At 32.0% G+C, this 24,841-nt stretch overlaps 1 protein-coding gene across 1 annotated transcript in view; it reads right to left on the reverse strand.

Moving 5' to 3' along the window:
- Window positions 1–24,841, reverse strand: part of LOC148301050 (uncharacterized) — a 452,825-nt gene that overhangs the window by 50,465 nt on the left and 377,519 nt on the right. Inside the window, exon 4 of the mRNA XM_088273881.1 lies at window positions 20,250–20,404. Coding sequence (XP_088130007.1) covers window positions 20,250–20,404 — 155 coding nt within the window. The remainder of the gene's footprint in view (window positions 1–20,249; window positions 20,405–24,841) is intronic.

Below are 24,841 nucleotides of genomic sequence, written 5' to 3' on the forward strand. Positions count from 1 at the left end.
GGGTGGAACCACCCCTCCCCACACCCCACTCGTACATGTATTCCGGGAATTAATCAGCCTAGACCGATTTCCATTTCAAATGACTTGTATGTTTCTACGGCTATGTTTTTTCTTGCAAAACTTGGCTCAACAATAGATTTGAACCCGGCTCTTCAAATGTACAACATTTTGCACGTGTTTCGGCTAAAATCTGTGTATTTTTCAGAATAATTGATGTAGTAAAATAATATTCATAAATGTACGCGAGAAGAACAAAGAGACGCAGTTCATCGACTTGTATTTTGTTTATAATATTGTCCCCACCACATGTAACTCCTTTAAAATCATATATAAGGGGTGGCGGACTAATTTTAGTGTGCTCAGATTAAATAATATTCAAAACGTCGCGTTCGCTCTGTTTTTATATTGGTGTCGCTTTGTTCTTCTCGCCTTAATAAGTTTGTAATACGATATATTTGTGACTCTAAGTTCTTATAACTTTGTGATTTTTTAATAAATAAAAGATTGTTTTCATTTGCGCGTTTCCGTCTTCCTAATCAAAAGTGTTCCAGTACCGTTAGCAGTAACAGCACGTATTGCATCTGTTTTTAGACTGTGACGTGTCAAAGTTGGATGAACAATGAAAATTCTAATTCTAGGAATTTTTATATGAATATGATTTTTTTACTATTATGAATTAATAATAATAATAATAATAATAATAATAATAATAAAACCCTTATCCGCACTCCAATGGTGCATAGGGCACTGCGTCATATAAACGCAGTGTAATCTTGATCGTTTACGCATGAAGGAAAGGTGATCAGCCCTCCGCTTCAGGTACCAGTCCAGGGTAATATTGAATAAATATAACAGTGTAAACATCACTTATTTTTATTTTACCCCCCTTGGGAATCGAACCCGGGACCTACAGAACGGTAGCAGAGCGTGCTGACCATTACACTACAAAGGCGGACATTATGAATTAACTATCCTTATTATGTAACATAAGTATTCAATACATAAAATATTATTAAATCATAGTACCTACAATATAAATTCAAAATATCAATAAATCAATCGCTGTCGTTATGTAATAAACAAAGTTAATTAATACTAATATAAGAGTTTCTGCTCAATAAAAAGCTTAATTTCATCTCACCAAAAGATGTCTCTAGTGAAGTTCTAGTGATTCGAGAACAAGATTTCTTAATTGGTTCATATATATATAGAACTTCCAATTTGAGTGGTGTGGTTGTCAATAATGGGTAGAATTGGTGAAATTAACACGTGTGTAAAGTGATCACTTAAACGTAAAGTAGTCAGCCACTTAAATGCCCAGACTTTCATATTCTTCTTCATCTTTGATGAAATGTCAAAAAAAAACATGAAAAATAACTCCTACAATCGGAGATAATCCAAATTTGTGAACAAGTATTTGGACCCAATCAAAAAGTTGTAAGTTCACATACATACTACATAAAGGCCTGAATATATAATTCCTCATTTAAAAAAAATGATATGGATTATTTTGTTTAAAAAAGTGTACACAGGCTTTCACATTTTGATTATTTCTTTCTCTATTCTGTAAAAAATATTTTGTCATTTTGTCCTAAGGGGTTATTCACAACGAAATATTTCAAATTTGTGTAATGCAGTGAAAAAATTCGGATAACAACACGTCATTTAAATCCGTTAACATATGATCATACAAATGTAGTGTTATCCTCGATAGCAGCATAATTTGGTTTATTTGTTTCGCATTAAACCCATTTTCGCCAATGTCCATATTGTGAAAGGAAAGCGAAATAGGAGCGGTAAATAAAAATACTGGTGGAATGGTTCAAGAGAGTAAATCTCGAAAAAGACTAACGGCGTTTGATAACCATCATATAACCAGTTAAAAATAAATACATTTGATTGTTAATTTTTTATCACATTTAAATCTTATATCGTAGTATCAAATTTATAAAATTAAACAACTTTGTTTTAACCACTTTTTTATTATTGTTAGTACACTTTAACCTAGCGGTTTCGACAATAACCTTGTCATCATCAGGGTTTATAGAATTCTAAAACATTAAATATTAATAACTTAACATGTTCAAATTATTTAATCAGCCATGTAAAATAAAAATAAAAATATTTATATATATCAAACTGGGAATAATTCAATGATTTTAAGCCAATTAACACAGAAACATTCAACGGAATTAGTGACTAATGAATCCTGTTGAATAAATTATGCCGTTAATAGTGAGTTACTTGCAAAGTATAACGTATTTTTTCAAGTGCAAACTCTAGAAAATTCCCTTAAAAAACAACAATAATATACGTTTTATTTGTGTTTGCTTTGTTAAATTCCAAGAATTAATTGTAATACTAAGACATTTTCTGTAACAAAACACAATTTCAGACTTCAAAACACAATATTTTAATCTACTGAATTATTTTATTTTTGCCATGAATGTTTTGCCCTGTATTACCGAATATTATCATAATTAGTAATTATTTTTCATTATAAACGTATATTTTGTTTTAATAAAAGAAAAAAAGTTTTTTCTTTTATTTTCTCACATTGCATGTCGGGAAATAACATATATTCATTCATGCAAGCCCCTTACCCGCACCCCAGTGGTGCATAGGGCACTACATCATATAAGCGCAGTGTTATCTTGATCGTCAACATATGAAGGAAAGGTCATCAGCCCTCCACTTCAGGTACCAGTCCAGGGTAATATTGAATAAATATTTGAGTGAAACAATCACCTATATTTATTTGATCACATTGCATGTCGGGAAATAACATATATTCATTCATGCAAGCCCCTTACCCGCACCCCAGTGGTGCATAGGGCACTACATCATATAAGCGCAGTGTTATCTTGATCGTCAACATATGAAGGAAAGGTCATCAGCCCTCCACTTCAGGTACCAGTCCAGGGTAATATTGAATAAATATTTGAGTGAAACAATCACCTATATTTATTTGATCCCCCCCTGGGAATAGAACCCGGGACCTCCAGAACGGTAGCCGAGCGTGCTGACCATTACATAAAAACATATATTAGTGCAACTCTATTACGGTATTCAAAAAACAAATATCCGAGTTATTCGATTACAGTTACTGATCATTCACATCACTAGCCCAAAGAATAAAAAGAAATAGTGGGAAGAGACAAAGGGACGCTTATTCACGATTCCTTTTATATTTACTTTATTGGCTATAAAGACTTTAGTGAGGGACGATACGCCGGGTAGACGGATAATGCATAAAATGCTATCAGTTTTATTCGGGGCTATTGTGCCGTGTATATCTAAATGGCCGTAAGATTATGCCCCAAATTTGAAGCAAACCCCGAAATGGAAATGTCGAGAATGTATTCTGAGGAAGGTGGAGCCGGGAATTGGACTGTTCTCGAATGATTGACATTAAAGAAGATTGTGAAAACCCGGGTTAGCTGTCGTGCCGTATACACGAACCCACGAACCTAAATGTTTCTGCCCGAAAACGTTTACAGGTGATGACAGATATGATATAATGTGGGGCTTTTTCATCCACAATTTGCTGAAGCGTAGAGTTGTCATATTTTATTTTATTTTTTTTATTTATTATTACTTTTTTATTTATTCGGGAATTGTACAGCTTACATATAAAAAATTCTATGATAAACAATAGTTACTTAAACAATAATAAACATTACATAACATAAAAAAAAATAATAAAAATAAAACCCTTATCCGCACCCCAATGGTGCATAGGGCACTGCGTCATATAAACGCAGTGTTATCTTGATCGTTTACACATGAAGGAAAGGTGATCAGCCCTCCGCTTCAGGTACCAGTCCAGGGTAATATTGAATAAATATGATAGTGAAAAAAATCACTTATATTTATATTACCCCCTTTGGGAATCGAACCCGGGACCTCCAGAACGGTAGCCGAGCGTACTGACCATTACACTACGGAGGCGGACATTACATTACATTAAGAAAAAATAGTTACGTTAAAAAAAAGCCAAATAAACAATTCCACATTTATGTTATAAAACTATTTAAAAACATTCAGAGATTTAAAAAAAGGGTATGATATAAAATAATAGATTAAGCAAAAATAAGAAGGTATTTTCTTCATGTAACTCTAAAACGCATTAAGGCACACGAGTTTTAATGTAATAATTATATTTTTTCACAATTAAATAATATTTCCATTTAACAATCTCGTTGTCATTCATCTCTCATTTTGTGTAATACCACTTAAACTAAAAAAACACTAATTCGTCACTTTTGGTTTCGGAATAATCATACTATACACAATGTGAAAGATGAATGAAAAGGAGAGTGTTACTACATTACCTTTCCACAAAGTTAACAACGCTTTTAATATCCAAAATTTATTTACATTTAATTTATATAATTTGTTTCTCTACACTGACTTTGTGAATATTTACAATTTTGTCATGTTCATAACAAGAGCATATTTTTTGATTATTACCACACCCATTGACAAACATATTTGGTTTCCTTAGAAATTACTATTAACTGTTCATTTCAGTGTCGTTCCGTGGGAAAAAAAATGTCGATTTTTAATGTAGATAACAATATGTTTTACAACATTTTGAGTGTGTCCAAATACTTGTTCACAAAATCTGGATTATCTCCAATTACAGGAGTTATTTTCATATAATTTTTTGACATCTAATAAAAGAGTTTCTGCTTAATAAAAAGCTTCTTTACATCTCACCAATAGATGTCTCTAGTGAAGTTCTAGTGATTCAAGAACAAGGTTTCTAAATTGGTTCATATATAAAGAACTTCCAAGAATTTGAGTAGTGTGGTTGACAATAATGGATAGAATTGGTGAATGTTACACGTGTGTAAAGTGATCACTTAAACCAGCCGATGACGGTCGTCAGCCCCGTAAATGCCCAGACCTCCATATTCTTCTTCATCTTTGATGAGATGTCAAAAAATAATACAATATGTTTTATTTTGCAACGGTGAAAAGGTTATTTTATATCATTGAATTTAATTTGAAAGCAAATCATATTAAACACCGTCTATCCTTAATAGGTAAAATATAATTGTTACTATGTTTATTAATTTATTAGGATGAATCAATTGTAGAGTTCATTAAATTGAAAATTTGAACAAGTAACCTTTGGTTTAGAAAATTTAATTGCTCTTTAAATGCTCTTTAAATGACTAGAATAAAAAATATACCTCATCTTTTATAGCGGCTAACGCAACATGGTTGAACTTCCAAAATATATTGATAAAGACAGTAATACTCCTTTACGATCACACAAGAGATAACTGCTGTATTTCTTCATTGATGCAAATTTTAAAAATATTTCTGTTTTAATTTAAATATTAAAAATACATACTAAAGTTTAAGACTGAAATGCTAGAAAAAAATCTACTCGAATAGAAATCAAATCCAGGTTATCATGCGTATTGGCCAAATGCGCTCAGCACTACACTACGATGGTAGTCACTATACGCATATCCCAGTTTTCTTCTGCAGCAACCGCGTATTATTTTATTCGAAGGCTCTATCTTCGAGAAAAGTTTTATTTTTTAAGAGAAGAGGGTTGTTTCAACACTTTATGCTGCAGGAAGGGTGTGGGGGATAAGTTAGGACAGGGGATAAGTGTGTCCAGCCAACAGCCAATAGGAGCGCGGGTCGAGATACATTCATCTGATGCGGATATTTGAAATGCTTATATTATCCATACATACCAACATAACTATACATGAGATACACTGCGGTACAAAAAAACGGTAATTTTTCTTTACCTTTTTAACACGTTCTACAATAAGTGGTTTTCAATAAATTTTTACTTAAAAAGAATTAAAAACTATTTTCAATATTATTAATATTTAATAATATTGAAAATAGTTTTTAATTAATTAACAACTATTTTTTTGCTCAGTACCTGTACGGTACTGAGCAAAAAATAGTTGTTTTATACGGGAGGCCTGAGCTTTTTTCAAAAAATTTCATGTATATTTTTTTGTACATTTTAGTGTCATATGTCGTACACATTTAGTAAATATTTGGAAGGAAATCAACTCTTTACTTTGTGGTTGGTTATTTTTACTTTGATATTTTTTTTCCAAAAATTAGTACTGAGGATATATTAATAAAACCAATATTTCTCCCTCCTCCGCCTCCGTAGTGAAATGGTCAGCACGCTCGGCTACCGTTCTGGAGGTCCCGGGTTCGATTCCCAGGGGGGTCAAATAAATAAAAGTGATTTTTTCACTGTAATATTTATTCAATATTACCCCAGACTGGTACCTGAAGCAGAGGGCTGATCACCTTTCCTTCATGTGTAAACGATCAAGATAACACTGCGTTTATACAAAGCAGTGCCCTATGCACCATTGGGGTGTGGATAAGGGTAAGGAATATTTAGTTTAAAAAATATATAAAAGAATTTATTAATTTTATTTACCAAGCACCTTAAGATTCATTTACATTATTTACTGAGGATTTCGGACATAACCAATTCTCATAGGAATGTGGAAACTTCTACTATGTATTACCATTGATTCTTATCTGCACCCAATAGCACTGCATAAATTTGATTAATTATTTAATTCAAATTATTTTTTATCTTATATATTTAAGCAAGGTGATCAATCCTACGCTTCAGGATTCGGTCAAGGATAACATTTAATAAATATGTTATAGATAGTTATATTTATGAAAATCTAAAATAACTTCATTCGGTCGGGTTGTGGTCCCACGGTTAGTGTCCCAGAGTATTAAGAATTTATACGTTCGACTCCACTGCTAAAACTTGACTCCCATTTTTTCATAAAATATCCATTTTTCTGCCACTAAAATAATGCTTTATAAGAAATATATATTTTATGTATGATATTTATGATAAATAAATTAGCCCATGACACCGTTTTAAAAAACAATTTTTTTAATGAGGTTTTACACACGTTGTAAAATACATTTTACATTATTTATTATCAATATTAAATGAAGGCTCTTCAATTTTATTTTCATTTAAATCCTTACCCGCACCCCAATGGTGCATAGGGCACTGCATCATACAAACGCAGTGTTATCTTAATCGTTAACACATGAAGGAAAGGTGATCAGCCCTCCACTTCAGCCACCAGTCCAGGGTAATATGGAATAAAAATTAGGGTGAAAAAATCACCTTTCTTTATTTGACCCCTCTGGGAATCGAACCCGGGACCTCCGGAACGGTGGCCGAGCGTGCTGATTATTACACTACGGAGACGGACAAATGCCACCATTTTATTTAGTCAAATGAATATAGCTGATACCCAGTATATAATTTGTTGTGCTCTAATATTATATATTTTAGGAATGCCAATAATGACTGGGATAGTTCTTAAATTAATTTTTATTTCAGAATTTTTATAACGTATTAAATGTCAGATAAAACAATTTAGGCATAGAAATCATAAAATAATATAAAAGGATTAAATGAACATAATATTTTTTTTTTCTAACATTAAAAAAACAATATTGATGTGACCAACGGTTCAGATATAAATCAATATTGACTGAACCAATCTGCGTAAAGTGACAATAACCAGGGTCTTTACTCTAGCTATATTAAGAAAAACAAACCAATGTTTTAATACAATTTTGAATGTAATATTTTTCCGTTTCGATGAATTCGATAATCTCCGTTTTATTACAAGCCCTTCAGATAGCGCGGGAAAGAAGGGTTAGAAAGTGGGATAAATCTGCTTAGTGCTACAGGGTGGGAGAGGGTTAACTTATCCCTTCCACTACTGAGTGACTAGAAATGTATTCACCCCTTTATTGCCTTTGGAATTGTCTAAGGCAATAAATGTTTTTTTCAAACTACTTTACCGGACTTTCTGGAATGGTTTTAGTAACGGGAGTTTTGGGGTCGGAAGGTTCTATGAGTTGTTGGAAAGGAATGATTTACTAAAATATATACGCGGATTCGCAACCAGAATTGGGAACAAACAACTCCGGCAGAGGAGTGAGAGGAACGCTACGAGATCAATGAATAAATAACAGCGTAAATAAATGAATCTATACTTTTTTCTCGGTTTTCTCGTGGCTGGTAAAAATGCAAAAGTACCATCCTGTGTGTCAGCATATTAATTTAAAATATAAATTTTAAGAATTTATGTAATAATTTCATAATAGAAATTATTTCAATAAAATATATTTTAATTAAAATTATTATTTGTTAACTTGATTTACGAAAACTATATTTTCATTTATTTAACGTTTTATATTACAACTTAAAAAAAGAAATACATCTGTTTATTTATAATGGTTTTGTTAGTTATTATTTAATTTTAAAAAATATCACTAATATGATAATGGGATTTTAACATTTCCTGGTTTTATTATTTTTTTAATAATTATTTTCACGTTTTATTTATGTTAAAAAATGTAAATATATATTTTTTAAATAACTAAAAAGTTCTAAAATAAACTCTTTTTTTTTAATGTTAAATAGAAATGAAAATGAAAATGAAAATGCCATAACTAGGCGAAACAATCGTCACAATATTATTTTGTTATGTGTTTTTTTTAATACAATACAACTTAGTTGACTCAAAAAATCTGTGTTTGATTTAAAAATTAATACATAAATATATAAAAAAACGGTCAATAAATCATCATATCAAGTATGGTCAATACGTTTGGGGCCAGAAATTTATAATTCATTTTCTACCTACTATAATGAAACCCCGCGTCTATGCGATGCAGTGCCCTATGCACCATTTGGTACAGATAAATAGTCGAAGAAAAATCTTGTTACACTTGATCCACCTCACCCTGTACTGACTAAAACATCGACTTCGATACTGACTATTGAAATTCAGTTCGTTCAAAAAGTATTCTCATTTTCTGTAGAAGGGTTTGAACAAAAAAATACAATAGTTTATTTTCACAACTCATTGAACCTCTTTAAAGAGAACACTTTTTGATATCTTGCCGGTGATAATTCAGGTGCAAAGGGGTTAACTGTTTAGATAATCCAGAATAAATCTCGGAGAATCTGAATTCACGTTTCCAGGTAGAATAATGGATATGAGTGTTATTTCAGGAGATTTCTTACTTTGCAAACTTCTCCAACGAAAAGATAAGAAAGTAAAAGGTGAGGGAAAGATAAAGAAATAGAAGTTTACAGAGAAGGGTCGAAATTTTATAAATATGTTTTATATTACTTGTTCTCCTACAGCTTACACAAATTAAAAACTTTTTTAACATAGACCAAGCAAGCCCCAAGGGCTTCCAATAAACATTGAAAAATGTTTATTGTATTTTATTTTATTTACGATCCTTTCTTTTAAGTTTTTCTTCTTCTAACCCTTATCCGCACCCACTGGTGCATAGGGCACTGCATCATATAAACGCAGTGTTATCTTGATCGTTATTAGTACACGAAGGAAAGGTGATCAGCCCTCTGCTTCAGGTACCAGTCCAGGGTTATATTGAATAAATATTAGGGTGAAAAAATCACTTTCATTTATTTAATACCCCCCTGGGAATCGAACCCGGGACCTCCGGTACGGTAGCCGAGCGTGCTGACCATAACACTACGGAGGCGGAGGGAAGTTTTTACTTTAAAAAAAAATGTCTTTTAGATTTCAAACGATATTTTCAAAGGGCACTACATTGGATTGACATGGTGTTAACTTGATCGCTATTTCTTTGATATCAGTCTTGCGATTAGTTTCCTGAATGTAGAAATAAAACATGTTTGATGGGATAAACATCTTCGTCTTTTGTCTCAATCCTGTGGATTGGTCTGTTGCAATAAATTACACCTTCTCCACTTCAATCTAAACATGGGTGACGTCAATGATGGAACTCAAAGTGAAGGGGAGTACTGCTATATGGTAAAGGTTACGATAGAACATTATGTGTTAGTGTAGTGTTGGTAAAGGAAAATAGCTTTAATGGGCTCTCGGGGCTGCATAAACTTACTATATTAGCTTGTGTAAACAGTTGAGGTGCAATTATTATGTATGAAAACATAAAAATATCCCAACTCATTAAAATTTAAACCAAAATAGAGAAAAAAATGTTTTTTTGCAGTTTTCAAGGATGATTTTCTCAGGAAGAATTTTATATATGACCGATTTAAAAAAATATATGTAAGTATGTAATAAAATACCTAGGTACCTACCTATACATTTTATTAAGTACTTACAAATAGTACCTACATGAAACAGTTCTACCACCAGATGTCGCATGCGTCGCACAGAATAAAACAAAAGAGATCCGATAGAAAAAATATAATATTCTGAACAGTCAGAATCAGATAGATAGATAAAAAAATATTATAAAGATAAATTAAGAATAAACTTTAATTATAAACTTTAATAACAAAGCAACAAATTGTTTATTTTATTATATACACCCACTTTACTTATTATTTACACCCAATTTACAAAGAAAAATATTACCACGTTATAAGTATATATGTTAAATACATTTAAACATTTTACATTTTTACAATTTTCCTCATCTGTAACAAATAATGAGTATTTGGGCATAAAAAATAATTTAGTTTAAAACAATAAAATTAATTTGGCATGGATTTTTCCAAATTTCTTAATATTATTGTCGAAATTAAGAATAATTTATTTTTTATAAAATACAGTTAATAAGTACATTATTTCGTAAGTAGTTGCTGTATCTAGTTTAAAAACCTCAAATGCACATATCGACCTGTTTATTTTCATTTTAACGAGTAATATTTGTGTAAAATATGATAATCGGTAATGTGTATGCGGTGGCGGTGGCTAGTAATTACGTTCTTACGATGGCGTTTCGTGTGCAAGTTGCGTACGCGATGTGCTAATATCGGTCTACTTTAATGCATTTGGCTGCGAATAGGGATGAGATTGGAGTGTACATCACTCGCTGGAGTCGCAGGAGCGGTGCCAAGCTCCTCGGGGGTGGTATTCTCAAACTATGTTGTTTATTTATTTTAACTTCATGTACAGAAAAGAAATATGTACTAAGTTATATTGGTCAAAACGTTTGATACCATATATAGCTGTTTGCAATCAGAGGGTAGATAGCGCTTGAAAATAAAGTAAAATAGAAAAAGGAAAAAAATTATAAATTACATTTTACTGCGGTATTAATTATGCAAGTACTATATATTAAATATTTGTAAAAATTACAAACTGATCATTATAAGGAAGGCAAAGAAAGAAAGTATAATAGGAAGGAGGTAGAGGGAAAACTAAAGGATGCAGTTTGATTGACATTTAGGATTCTAATGATAGAGTATAATTGTTCAAAATTTTTGACAACGAATCGAGAAATAATATGCATATAGCACGATTTAATACATACCTAGCAAAGAAAATCAAGTGTTAGGAGATAAAAATTAAGAAATTAAGTCTGTCAGTCTCCGGTTTAAGCAATCACTTTATAGACTATGTAACATTAAAATGTTATTTAATCTTAATAAAAATCACTCATTAATCTAGAGGAAATAAAAATATCTTGGTAATGTGGGCAATAAACGAGGGATTAAAATTTAATCGTGTTTGTGTTCAGTTAATTCATAACGAATGGAAAAATTAAAAAATAGCTCAATCGATGTGGAAATTCAGAATCGCACCGCAGCAAAGGGGTGCACACACCCCGCAAGAGCGCTCCCCGGAGACGGGCCCTCTCACCCTACTCGACCAGTCCGGGGTCCACACACCCCGCCCTATGGAACAGCCTTGATTTAAGGCTGTCGGAGGATTAAACGCATCGCCAGATCGTAAATCGTGGTATTTTAAAAACTTACCATTGCACTAGGGTTGTGCTTTTTCTGGGCACAAACTTAACCAAAACGAATTAAAATCACCCTTTTCGAGGAAAAAAAGACAGATTTCCTTAAAAGCGTATTGTATCTAGATTTTATGTACCCTGGAAAAAGTAATGACTACTTTTATTAAATGGATCGGTCACGTGTTGAGACAGGAGTATTTTCTGCACCTGATAATAAACTGAACTAACGCCAGAGGACAGCTTATCATTGTTACTTATAGGAGGACATGAGATGTATGAGGAGCTGAATTGGGTTTTGCAGAATATACTGGAGGGGCAAAAGAGGTGTCATTTGTTGCTGCAGACCAATCTTCAAGATTGAGACAAAAGGAGAAGATTATATTCCATGAAGGGTGTCTGAATTTCAGAAGCATTCATTCATTCAAACCCTTATCCGCACCCCAATCGTGCAAAGGGCACTGCATCATATAAACGCGGTGTTATCTTGACCGGAAAAGTGATCAGTCGTCCACTTCAGGTACCAGTCCATGGTAATATTGAATAAATATTACAGTGATAAAAATACGTATATCTATTTGACTCCCCCCCCCCCATGGGAATTGAACCCAGGACTCCAGAACTCCAGAACGGTAGCCGAGCGTGCTGACTATTACACAACAAAAGATCAGAAGGTAAGAAACATACACAGACATTATTTTAAAATACTAATTAATTACTTTTAGTTGGTGTTTTTGACAACCCTAGAGTAGTTTACTGAGCATCGTGTGGTGGTGCCAATGCGTTCTTGTAATCTTATTTTTCTGCCGGAGAATATTTCGCAGTTTTCCGTAGGCGAGTGTCACAACCAAGAAATATACTCTCTTTACAAAATGCTAAAATACAAACAAAACTGCGCGTGTACGGTGACACGGAACTCTCGGATACAAAAAATAAGAGACGACTTTAAAATATATAAATCTTGTAAAAATAATTCAAAACGTCATTTATTTTGTTTAACGCTCATTTTAATTTATCAAATATATGAAGCAGTTTCCTGAAAATGATTTTTTTTGTGGAAATGTATAATGAGTCAGTGTTTAATTTATATACACATACAAACAACATTTCAATGTTTTTAAATTAATATTCACGACAAAAATTGATTGAAAATAAATGAAGTTTGAAAAAATTATAAAATATATTTTTTTTAAACTAGCAAACATGTCAAATCGTGACTCAACTGTTTTTTTTACTCTTTGATAAACAGGTTTCTAACGCTCGTTGCAAAGTTTCTCTTCAATAGTTATTATTATGAATATATTTTTGAAATGGGATAATTTATAATATGTTTAATGTAAAATTTATAACATTATTCTTATGGTTTACAAGGGGTTATTCTTCATATGTAATTAATGATGTCTGAGATTTTTTTGTTTCATTATTTTTGTTTATAAAACCTAATTCAATGGATGGTGTCGATGGTTGCTTAACGTTGGAAGGGACAAGGTAGAAAGTGAATTAATTAAAGTCTTGGTGTAATTATCATATTGAAAAACCTTTAAACTATAAATAATTTTTGTATCTCCTGTACGTTATGTTTATAATCTAATAATTTCCAAAAAAAAAAAATATATTATCATGTTAGTATTCGGCTCAACACAGGCCATGCCTAAAGAGCCGTAATACGTATAATAAATGTATATATGAAATGAATATGTATATTGAATGTATCTATGTATTATGAAAATAAAATAAATAAATAATAATTAAAAAAATGGATATTTGTTATTATTTTGCACATTGGGTAAAAGCGCTAAAAAAAATAAAAATCAAAAAATACTACAGCCAATTCTTATTTTTATTCGGCAAAACCAACAAGTTTTGAGAAATCTAAATAAAAAAAAAGAAATCGATAAAATGATTTCAATAAATAAGTATTATGAAAAATATATAAGATAGTAATGGTTATACTTAGAAGACAGAAGACTTGTTATCAGGTAGGAATAAAGATTATAGAGGAATCCATGTAAGTGATGATAGAATGGACAGTTAGAGTTCCATGGATAGAAATTAATGCTTGAGACGTTTCTTGAATGATAATGCATTTTGACGGCTATAATCTAGCAAGTTGGATAAAAATGGAATTTCTAAAAGATGCTGCGTTATGTAAAAGAACGAAAAGTGTTATCTCATTTGAGATCATTATGTATTAATATTTAATATTATTCATATTTCATTTGGAAGAAAATAGTTTATGATAAAAGAAACATGTATGAAATATTATGTTACAGTGTTATTTGACTATCTGTTCTTCAGAAATAAATGTCTGGAATTGAAAAATAATGCGAATGTGATATCTCTTTGTGATACATATTTTAAATATTGGCTAAATTATCGAAAAAAACGCGAATCGTGACATTTGAGGGATAAAAATTTGAGAGATGAAATGTCACGTTCCTAGCTAGAATTTTGCATATCGTCTTTCTTTAACGTATTATAATATCATCTTTCATAACGAAATATTTGCGGTTTGATTTTTACACTTTAAAGTGTTTGCTTAAGGTCCAGCATTCGTTAAGTCACATTCATTCCACCGGAGACCACCGGAGAGGTCACATGTCTGCTTACGCCCGAGTTTTCTAGAATATAAATTGACAAAAAAAAATTATTTTTTTTTACCACCATACCTTTTAATAACTCTTTACTTTTCAAAAATGTTTATTATTTCAAAGAAAAACTAATATGTTAAATGCAAAAACGGTGTTTGAAGATCAATTATGTAGAATAGTAACTAGATTTAGAGAAAATTAAGTTGCAACTTAACGAATACTGGACCTTAATATATGTACATATGTAAGTAAAACATAAGAAAGCGTATTTATTGGAATCAAAAAATTCTTTTTGATCGTTGTGTTTTTTACTATGTCTTGTAAAGAAAACCTAGAAAGGATTAAATACTTAAAATATAGTAGAGAAGTCGATATGTATACGTGATTATCTTTAAGGAATACGTTCTCGTGTAATTAGAATTGTTTACTCAGAGGAGTATAAGCTTAAAAATAATCCCAACATTTTTCAGTGTCTAGATCCTTGTTCGTTTTTGTCCGCCTCTGTAGTGTAATGGTGAGCACGCTCGGCTACTGTTCTGGAGGTCCCGGGTTCGATTCCCAGGGGGGTCAAATAAATATAAGTGATTTTTTCACTGTAATATTTATTCAAAATTACCCTGGACTGGTACCTGAAGCGGAGGGCTGATCACCTTTCCTTCGTGTGTAAGCGATCAAGATAACACTGTGTTCATATGAAGCAGAGCCCTATGCACCATTGGGGTGCGGATAAGGGTTTTATTTATATTATATTAAATCCTTGTTCAGAAATCTGTGTTTATAGTTGGGTAACAATCACCATTCTAATAAAAAAATGACAACCACAATATTAATTTTTTAGGAACTCATACATACATCATACACGTGTATAAAGTGATCTATGACAGGTCATAAGCCCTGTAAATACCTAGAATTCCATATTCTTCTTCATCTTAGTTAATTTTTTAAAATATAAAAATAACTACTAAAAACCCAGATTTGTGAACAACGATTTAGACACACTGAACAATGATGTGATTATTTTTAAGCTTACTAAGCCATATTCTTCTTCGTCTATGTTGAGATGTCAAAATGTAAAAAGCAAAAATGATATAATTTATAATATATAAGAATACAATGTTTGACGTTGTATCCTCTCCGATTACCCCTGGAAGGAATTGGGTGATGGTTAGTTAGTTTTAATTAGTGGCGGAAAGGGTTGAAATCTGTTTACATTATGGGAACGTTCAACATATGAAATATCTTTAACCCTTACTATACTGTATGTCAGTTCATACTCCATGCGCCGTAAGGGGGACTTCAGTGAAAATGTTCGCGTAGTAAAAAGTGCACTAAATTTTACTGAAAATAAGCTCGTACTAATTTACCTAAAAATACGCCTAGTTGATGTGTACGTTGGCTGAAAAGATGACGTTCTAACACATGCCACTTGCTTTTTCAAGCTGGCATGTTAGGAACAGTGTAGCGTGGCACTCCTAGCAACTAGACTGCTTCTCTCGCGCAACTAATTTTGAATAAAAATCAACCTGCAGAGTATTTTTTCCATGAAAATACCGACAAAACAAGAATTTATGATATTATTTTATCGTATTCATTATAACAATTTATGCCCTGAGTTTTTACGTTCCAAAAGCATATTCTACAATATTTATTTATGTAATTAAAATGAGATAAAATTGTTAATGCAATCGAATACGATATGGCTGAATGATACAATGTATTTCAGATCTACTTACTTCCATTATACTTTCATGAGTTGCTTTTGTTCCAATTTTTTGTGATTTTATGGATAATAGAAGCAGACAGTAATTTTTTTGTGATTTTATGGATAATAAAAGCAGATTGCACAACTTTGAATAAAATTCCGTGTTTGAATATGATGCGGAATGCATCAAAACACGTGTCCCAGTAGATTTGAAGAAATAGTGGTATTTACTAAGTAAAACATTAATTAAAAATAAAAAGTAAGATATTATCAAAAGCACATACAATGGGGAATATACGTCCCCCAATCGGGAAGGATGCGTTGAGGATTACAGCGTTCGTCGGGGTAGCTCGATATACGGCGATGTTTGTTGCCTGTTCGTTGCCATGTTATCATCACGCTCCGGCGACTTCGGGTTCAAATCTTCCCCAGCTGCTACACTCTCACGGTTCGCGCGACCTTCTATCTCCTATCTCCCATCTCCCATCTCCCATCTACAACTTCACCTCACTCTGTCTCCAAATACCCGTCTCTTCACTAATAACGTATCAGACGCCACTAGTGTCACGATTTCGCCAAACTAACCGTCCCATTTATTTTATTATTTTATTTCACTCTCTTCCTTTTGGGGCGATTTTTTTAAATCTTAGAAAAGTCTAAAACTAAACTCACTAACTAACCCGTCGGGTTGTAGTCCCGTGGTTAGACTCGTGAGCTGTTGAGTCAGAGTTTCTCGGTACGAACCCACTCTACCACATATCGCTCACTCCTTTCAAGAACGTCATAAATAAAAAAAAAACTTAATTTTTCAGGAGAACGTTTTTAATGTTTAAAAATATAACACAATGTATTGAAAATAAATATCAAGTCACTCATTGAATTTTTCGCCGTGCAACAGATCTTTTTATGGTTTTTTCTCCATTCCAAAAATATTTAGTATTTTTAAAAAAGTAATTAAACAATGCTTTGTCTTCAAAATGCAAAAACAACATTTTTTGCCCTGTAGCGGATAAATATTCAGTTAAAAATATGCCTTTTTTGCTGGGATAAAGTACATTTTCTGGGCGTTTCGAAAACATGCACAACTGATATTTGACGATTTTTGATTTATGACGTTCTTGAAGGGAGTGAGCGATATCTGATATCTATTTCTAATAATGAGCCGTTCAGTCTCACAGAAATAGTATGAAATTGAAATATTTTTGTAACTTATAAAAACACAAATATTTCGCAATAATTAAAAAAAACATCACATCGCTTTCCGAACGGAAATTATTATTCCTATCCCTAAAATGACTTCTTTTAAGTGTTTGAAATACTAAGTTTTAAGTTTTACTTAGTTTTTCTTTGCTCCTGTTTCCAACTACACTTAACTCTTAAACTTGTTTTACAGTTCTTTCTTCACTCATTCGTTCCTCGTGTCCAAAGCATCTCGACACACCTTTCTTCATTTTATCGATAATGCTTATCTCAATCATCCATTCTTTCCGTATTTCACCATTCAAATATAAATCATACATCGTTCGACGTATATTCGTCTAAAATATCGCATTTTAACTAAACCCAGCCAACAAAAAAGATATTAAAAATGTCTTATGTACAGTAAATTCATTGGCAATATATGAGATATAAACAGAATACACATTGAATTTATTGATCGAATTTGATTAAAGCTCTGACAATTCAGTTTGAATTTTGAAACGTTGACCCAATGTGTATTACACTAAATATTACTTTTAGACAGGTGCTGTGGCGTAGACGCTCAACTGCGAAACTGGCGTCACGGGATCGATTCCCGCCAAGTGCAAAATAAACTCAAAGATTTATTTTCAGTTGGTCTCGGTGTTTGAAATGTATTATTTACATTTGCCTTCCCTATCCTTACAATCCTACCTGCAGACAAGCATCTAAAAGTAGAGGTTTTGCGGGTTATTCATATAAAATAATTATAATTAAATAATAAACGATAAATATAAATAATAATAAGTCTCTCTCCAAGAACAAGACCTTATCATCTTTATCGTAGAAAACTGCGTTCTTAATTTTAATGTAAGAGTGGAAATGTCTCGAAAATGAATTTAAATTATAAAAAAAAAACTTTTGTGACCAAATTCAAATACCAAAAAAATAAAATTGTAAATTGAGATAAATGCTTATGATTTGGAATACATTTTATTCCCAGCTACCATTACTACCGAACGCCTCTGAGGTAGTGTTGTATGAAAAAGGTGCTTTATAAATTTATTATTATTATTAAACCACTATTTCTCTCTAGCGGTAAGTAAAAAAGATTAATCCCAACACGCGTCTGTTACAACAAAGAACCTTTACTCATCAATATTCGTAAATCTTAACACACATAACCTCTAGTTACGTATATTTTTCATATGGTCATATGTAAAATTCCGAATATTTTCTATTTTTAGCTCCCATTTCGATTCTAACGAAGCGTGTGATTTAATATTTGGAATTTGTGTAGGCGTATAGTATTGTTGGATGCTGGTGTGTGATTGTATTGAAAAGAAGATAGACAGAGTGGAAATAAAGTCAGTAATTACATTGAAGATATATTTTCACAGAAATAAACCCAAACTCTATATTATTTGTATTTTTTTATTTATTTAATTGTAATGTTTTTCAGTTTTGGGACCACTGACGATGGATGCTTTTTTGTGATACTATAAACTAAAATCAATAAATTGTCATGAAAACTATTTTTTTCCTGAGTCTGAAGACTTAATATTGCTTCATGATATTTGACATTCTACTAAAATACAAATTTCAATACAACATTTTGAGTGTGTCCAAATACTTGTTCACAAAATCTGGATTGTCTCCAATTACAGTAGTTATTTTCATATTATTTTTTGACATCTCATCAAAGATGAAGAAGAATATGGAAGTCATGATTAAGAATATGCATTTACGGGGCTAACGACCGTCATAGGCTGGTTTAAGTGATCACTTTACCAATTCACCAATTCTACCCATTATTGACAACCACACTACTCAAATTCTTGGAAGTTCTATATATATGAACCAATTTAGAAACCTTGTTCTTGAATCACTAGAACTTCACTAGAGACATCTATTGGTGAGATGTAAAGAAGATGTAAAGAGATGTATTGCTTCATGACATTTGACATTCTACTAAAATACAAATTTCAATCACAATATATTTTCAATCAGAATATAACCTTAATCAGAACATGATTTTCCTTTGAAAATATTATTTATCAAAATTATTTATAGAACTGGCATTTGTAGAGTTCTAATTATAAAACTCGTAACTTTCTCTTATACATTACAAAAAATCGCTCAAATGGCTTTAAGCGCTACAGGGTGGTTTCCTTTAAATTTTAATTAGTTTCATATAAATCATATTTACTATATCTTACCTACCATAAAATAGAGACAACTGCGATACGTCAATTTAATATTTATTTATATAACAAAAAAACATTTTTTTCTTTACATGTTGCTTTATCCCTCTTACCGTGATCTCTTTAAATTACTGACGGTGAGGGAGATAGGAAGAATTGTAGAGATATAGAAATGTTATCTTAAGACATTTAAAGAGAGGATACCGAAAAAATGCACTTACATAGTGCTTGTTAAGGGAAATGATGGGAATATAAGAAAAGGTAGATCAAGCAAAAGTTATGTGGACCAGCTTATCATATAAAGTCGTATTACAGACTTCGCTAATCAAGAACTCAAGATATTTTTATTTTTTGACATCTCATCAAAGATGAAGAAGATTATGGAAGTCTAGGCATTACGGGGCTGATTAAATCTGGCTGGTGTTTGATAATGTCTTAATAAGATGAAACGCGTCACGTATTAACATATACATAAATAGATGTAGAATTCAATCCAATAAACCTTGTTTAATTTTGGATATATTACCCAACAACAGTGTTTTAGTCATAATTTAATCATGTCTTACCAAAAAGTGAATTTTGAAACAAAAAATAACATAATTATGATATTATTAAAAACAAAAACAGATATACTAGCATAAAAAATATTGTTTAAGAGCTATTTCAAAATCTTACTTTTTTGTAAACAAATTATTAGATTGTTTAATTAAAGTTCAATTTAAGTGGTGTTCTATTCTCTCTGCCTACCTAACCTAACCTGAAGCGGCGTGGTGGCTAGTTAGTTAGTTAGTATAATCAAAGTAAACTCACCTAAAGTCCGGAAATGAATCAGCTGCACGGTGTCGCAGTCTTCCCCGACCTGGAGGTAGGTGAGCTCGCAGCGGAATATGCCTTCATCATCCGCTCTCACCGGCGATATCCTCAGTTCGGCTGCTGTGGCGTTTACAGAGTGCACCACCTCTAATCTGTGAATGAATAAATAAAAAAAATCAGCAAAAATACATATTATGAAAATATTCATCATGTATATATATATATATATATATATATATATATATATATATATATATATATATATATATATATATATATATATATATATATATATATATATATATACAGATTTTATTAAATACATTTAGTACCGACTCTCATAATTGTTACAGTCGGTAAAGCAGATCGCGCGAATCTACCACCAGACGTCGCGTATGCGTCGCACTGAAAAAACAAAAGACTTCAGATAAAAAACATTGTGTTTGGTGAACTGTCATATTATATGTAATTTAAAAAAAAAAATTTTTGAGTTAACTTTTACCGTCGTTTCCTTAATTACAAAGCAACACATTGTTTCTTTTATTATGATATATGTATATCCAAAAAATTAACTTCACAAGTAACTTGAGAAAAGGGTATGTAAAAAAGCGTCGATGAATAATGTTTGATTGGGAAATGCGATGACTAAGCATTTTCTGCAAATGTCTGTTCCGTGTCTGTCTGCCGTGCTGGTCGGGGTTGTGGAGGCTTCTGTGAACCGGCCAACGTTGGGTTGGAATCGGATCTAGCTGACTAACTGAACGAACTAATTACCAATCCCTTTCATTGCTTACATCAGGGCACTTCTAGAAATTGGTGGTGGTTTTACTAACTTGTATTTAATTAGATTAGCAGTAACAGGGAACATAAAAACTTTTAATTGTAAATTCACAGTCAAATCACGATACAATATTGTTTCACATTTATTATATATTTAATTAAAAAAACAACAACAAAAATGCTTTGCAAGAAAAGCCTGTCAGGAGGCCTAGATGCTTCTGTATCAGATTTGGGAATGCCGTGGGACAGCTTTCAATACCCGAAAAATCATCACACCTCTGAGAAAAGAGAGTTAAGTATAGAGGCTATATAACCTCACACCACTCAAAGATATATCGTAGTCGTACAGGAGAAAGTGACCAACTACCAAAACGTAAAATATTCAGAAGGGTCATTTAAGTCACTTTTGCTTGGCAAGAAAATAAACACTAATGCAGTTAGTCATTTTCAACAAATCAATATACTATACTCCCAAGTTTAAAATCCTTTGGGATTTTTTTCATGGTAATATTAAGCTAATAAGATATCAAATAGTCAATGATCACGTTTTTGCAAAAAATCCACTTGGTCACTTTCTCTTGTTTGACTACGATATACTCGTACATCGTTCCTCCTATATCCGTACAGACTATATGCACGCTGATTGAAATAAGTATGTTCACATTTGAAGAATTTTGTACACCTGTCTTTCATATTTCCATCATGCCTTTATATTTCCATCTTCTACGCCCTCCGCTTAATGTATCGCTAGTACAAAGTGCTCTTCCTTTATTTGATAAATACGTTTTCTGTGCTTTATCGAATTTTCCAACAGAAGTATTTTCTTATATTTCTCATTTGCGTTATACATAATAGTTGGGTATATTTTCTTTTGACTTGACTTGAATTTAGTATCTCAAAGCGTAAAGGGTTTTAACAACCATTTTTAATTAAAGTTTACTTAGTATATACCACTATTTTATAAAATCTATTGTGACACGTGTTTCGATGCACCATTTTTAAAAACTGTATGCGAAGCTAAGTTTAAATTTTAGAGTTGTGTCCAGTATTTTTTTCACCCCTTTCAATGGACTGACAACATCAAAAATTATTTGATGATTTGAATCAGCCAAGACTACAAATTTGAAGGTCACGTACTTGAATGTCTATGTATAGAAATGAGATATACTGTCTTCTCTGCCTGCCCAGTGAGAAAATAGCATAGCCAAAATTTAGCAGCAGTGGTATGATTAACAATGCGTTTCAACCGTTTGTAGCGAGAGAATTCATTAAATTATTTTTAGGCTTTTAAAATGATTTCAAATGTAATTACTGGTTGGATGTATTCAAATTAAAAACGCAATTTTGCAAAATCTGAATTTTCATTTAGCCAGAAATTTTCCCCTCATAATTTAAGGGTTGGGGTAAGGTAGTTTCATCTCTCGTTTTGGCCAAATCTTGGAATGGAAAAACTAGAATAGGCTCTTTACATAGTTATTTGATTCATGTTTCTTAATTATCTCGTTTATTACCAGGTTTTAAAGATTGGTCAAACTATTGGAAATAGAGACCGAGGAAAACTTGGCACAATCAGGTATGTCAAATACTTGAAAGCGGCCGGGTCGGGAGTCGTAATAATCGTCGGGTTTGTATGATGAGATGCATGCATATAGAAGAGGCGAAGAATGTTTGCAAAAACAGAGTAGTGTGGCGTTCGATTCTCTCTGCCTATCCCTGCGGGGAAGCGGCGTGATGGTTAGTTAGTTAGGAAGACCGAAAAAGAGTGAGGAAGACCGAAGAAAACTGAGCATGATCATCAAGTATTTCAAATACTTAAAAGCGTTTAGGTCAGGAATGAAAAGATAGATTAGTGTGGCGTTCTATTCTCTATGCTTACTACTGCGGGCAAGTGGCATGATGGTATTTAGTAAATTGAATTTTGAGAATGTCCTTAGCGAGATTTTAATATTTTCAGGTCAAGAGTCGAAAAAATCGGCGTATATGTGTGATGAAATGCATGGATGTTGAAGAGGCTAAGATTGTTTTCAGAGACAGATTAGTTTGAAGTTTTTTTCTCTTCCTACCCTTTTGGGTATGAAGCGTGACGGTTAGTTGCTAAGTTGGTTTTTGAGACTCTTCTGAGTAAGGTTTTAAATTTTCAGAACTAAAATAAAATAAAAGAATAACATGATATGAGAATATACATATTATTCATTGATACGGCATTAACTTTGTGAAATCACATTTTAATTATTATAAAGAAAAAAAACACCTGTAAAATATTACTTAACATTAACTTCTCACCTTTCGATGAAAACAACTATTCACAACATTTTGAGTGTGTCCAAATACTTGTTCACAAGAACTTCCGAGAATTTTAGAAGTGTGGTTGTCAATAATGAGTAGAATTGGTGAATGTTACACGTGTGTAAAGTGACCACTTAAACCAGCCTATGACGGTCGTCAGCCCCGTAAATGCCCAGACTTCCATATTCTTCTTCATCTTTGATGAGATGTCAAAAAATAATATGAAAACAACTATAGTTTTCGAAAATAGTCGTGTGCAATAAAATAAACTCATTGAGTGTATTATCCAAGTGTATATTTTTTAAAAATGGTATGAGAACATAAGGTTCGTACAACATATAGCTATAAAATGGTTTTCTCTCCACAAAACATTCTCTTAAATAAAAAAATAAGGGTGAACACTATCTACCCTCGAGCCAAGCAATTATACCCCTCCTCCGCGCTGCTTAAACTGAAATTACGAATATTTTTGTACCACGCCTTGAAATCAAATACTGTTAATGGTCCTGCTTACTGATTCAACTAATCAAAAAATGTTAATTAATTACATATTTCTTCTTTTTTACCATCTCAAGAAAGATCAAAAAGTATATAGAAATTTTAATTAATGTTTTACTTAGTAAATACCTCTATTTTATCATTTTCAAACACCGTACATTCGTTTGAAAATGATGCGGAATGCATCGAAACACGTGCCACAGTAGATTGTAAGAAATAGTGGTATTTACTATGTAAAACATTAACTAAAAATGGATAGATTTTACCACAAAGTGACTGCTGAATCAATTAATGAAAGTATTTAGAAGTCTGGGTTTTAAAGGGCTTACGACCCATCATCAGCTGGTTAAGTGATCACTTTACACACTTGTAACAGTCACCATTCTACCCATGATTGACAACCACTCAAAGTTTATGTAATGTTCTCAAAAAAGTGTTCGATTTGGGAAATCTTTTATTTACCAGAGATCCTTTTATTTCATAACTATATTATAAAAAATATATAACTATAAATTATTTTTCATATACTGAAAAACATCCGAAAACATAATTTTCAATTTTGCTTTGTAGTCTATAATTTACCAGCTAGAATAGTGAGTGTTAAATATGTGTAAACAGATCACTTAATCAGCCCATGACAAGTCGTAAATCCTGTTAATACCCGGACTTCAATATACATCTTTAGCCATTATGTTATGTATCTACATTATAAATCTATATACTACTTTATACGCCCTTAAAATACCCAGACATTCATATTCTTTTTCATCTATTTAACTAGTTCAAAAAAATTTTTTTTTACTTAATTATAACCACTATCCGCACCCAATGGTGCATAAGATACTGCATCGAATTGACGCAGTGTTATCTTGAACATTACTTACATGAAGGCAAGGTGATCCCTTTTGCGCTTCAGGAACAAGTCCAGGGTAATATTAAATACATATTACAGTGTAAAATCACTAATAGTTATTTTCACCCCCCTGGGAATCGAACCCGGGACCTCCAGCACGGTAGCTAAAGCG

Source organism: Brachycentrus maculatus, unplaced genomic scaffold (assembly GCF_059751285.1).
Source record: "Brachycentrus maculatus isolate JH-2025_06_01 unplaced genomic scaffold, ASM5975128v1 h1tg000616l, whole genome shotgun sequence".
In the NCBI taxonomy this organism is placed as follows: domain Eukaryota; kingdom Metazoa; phylum Arthropoda; class Insecta; order Trichoptera; family Brachycentridae; genus Brachycentrus; species Brachycentrus maculatus.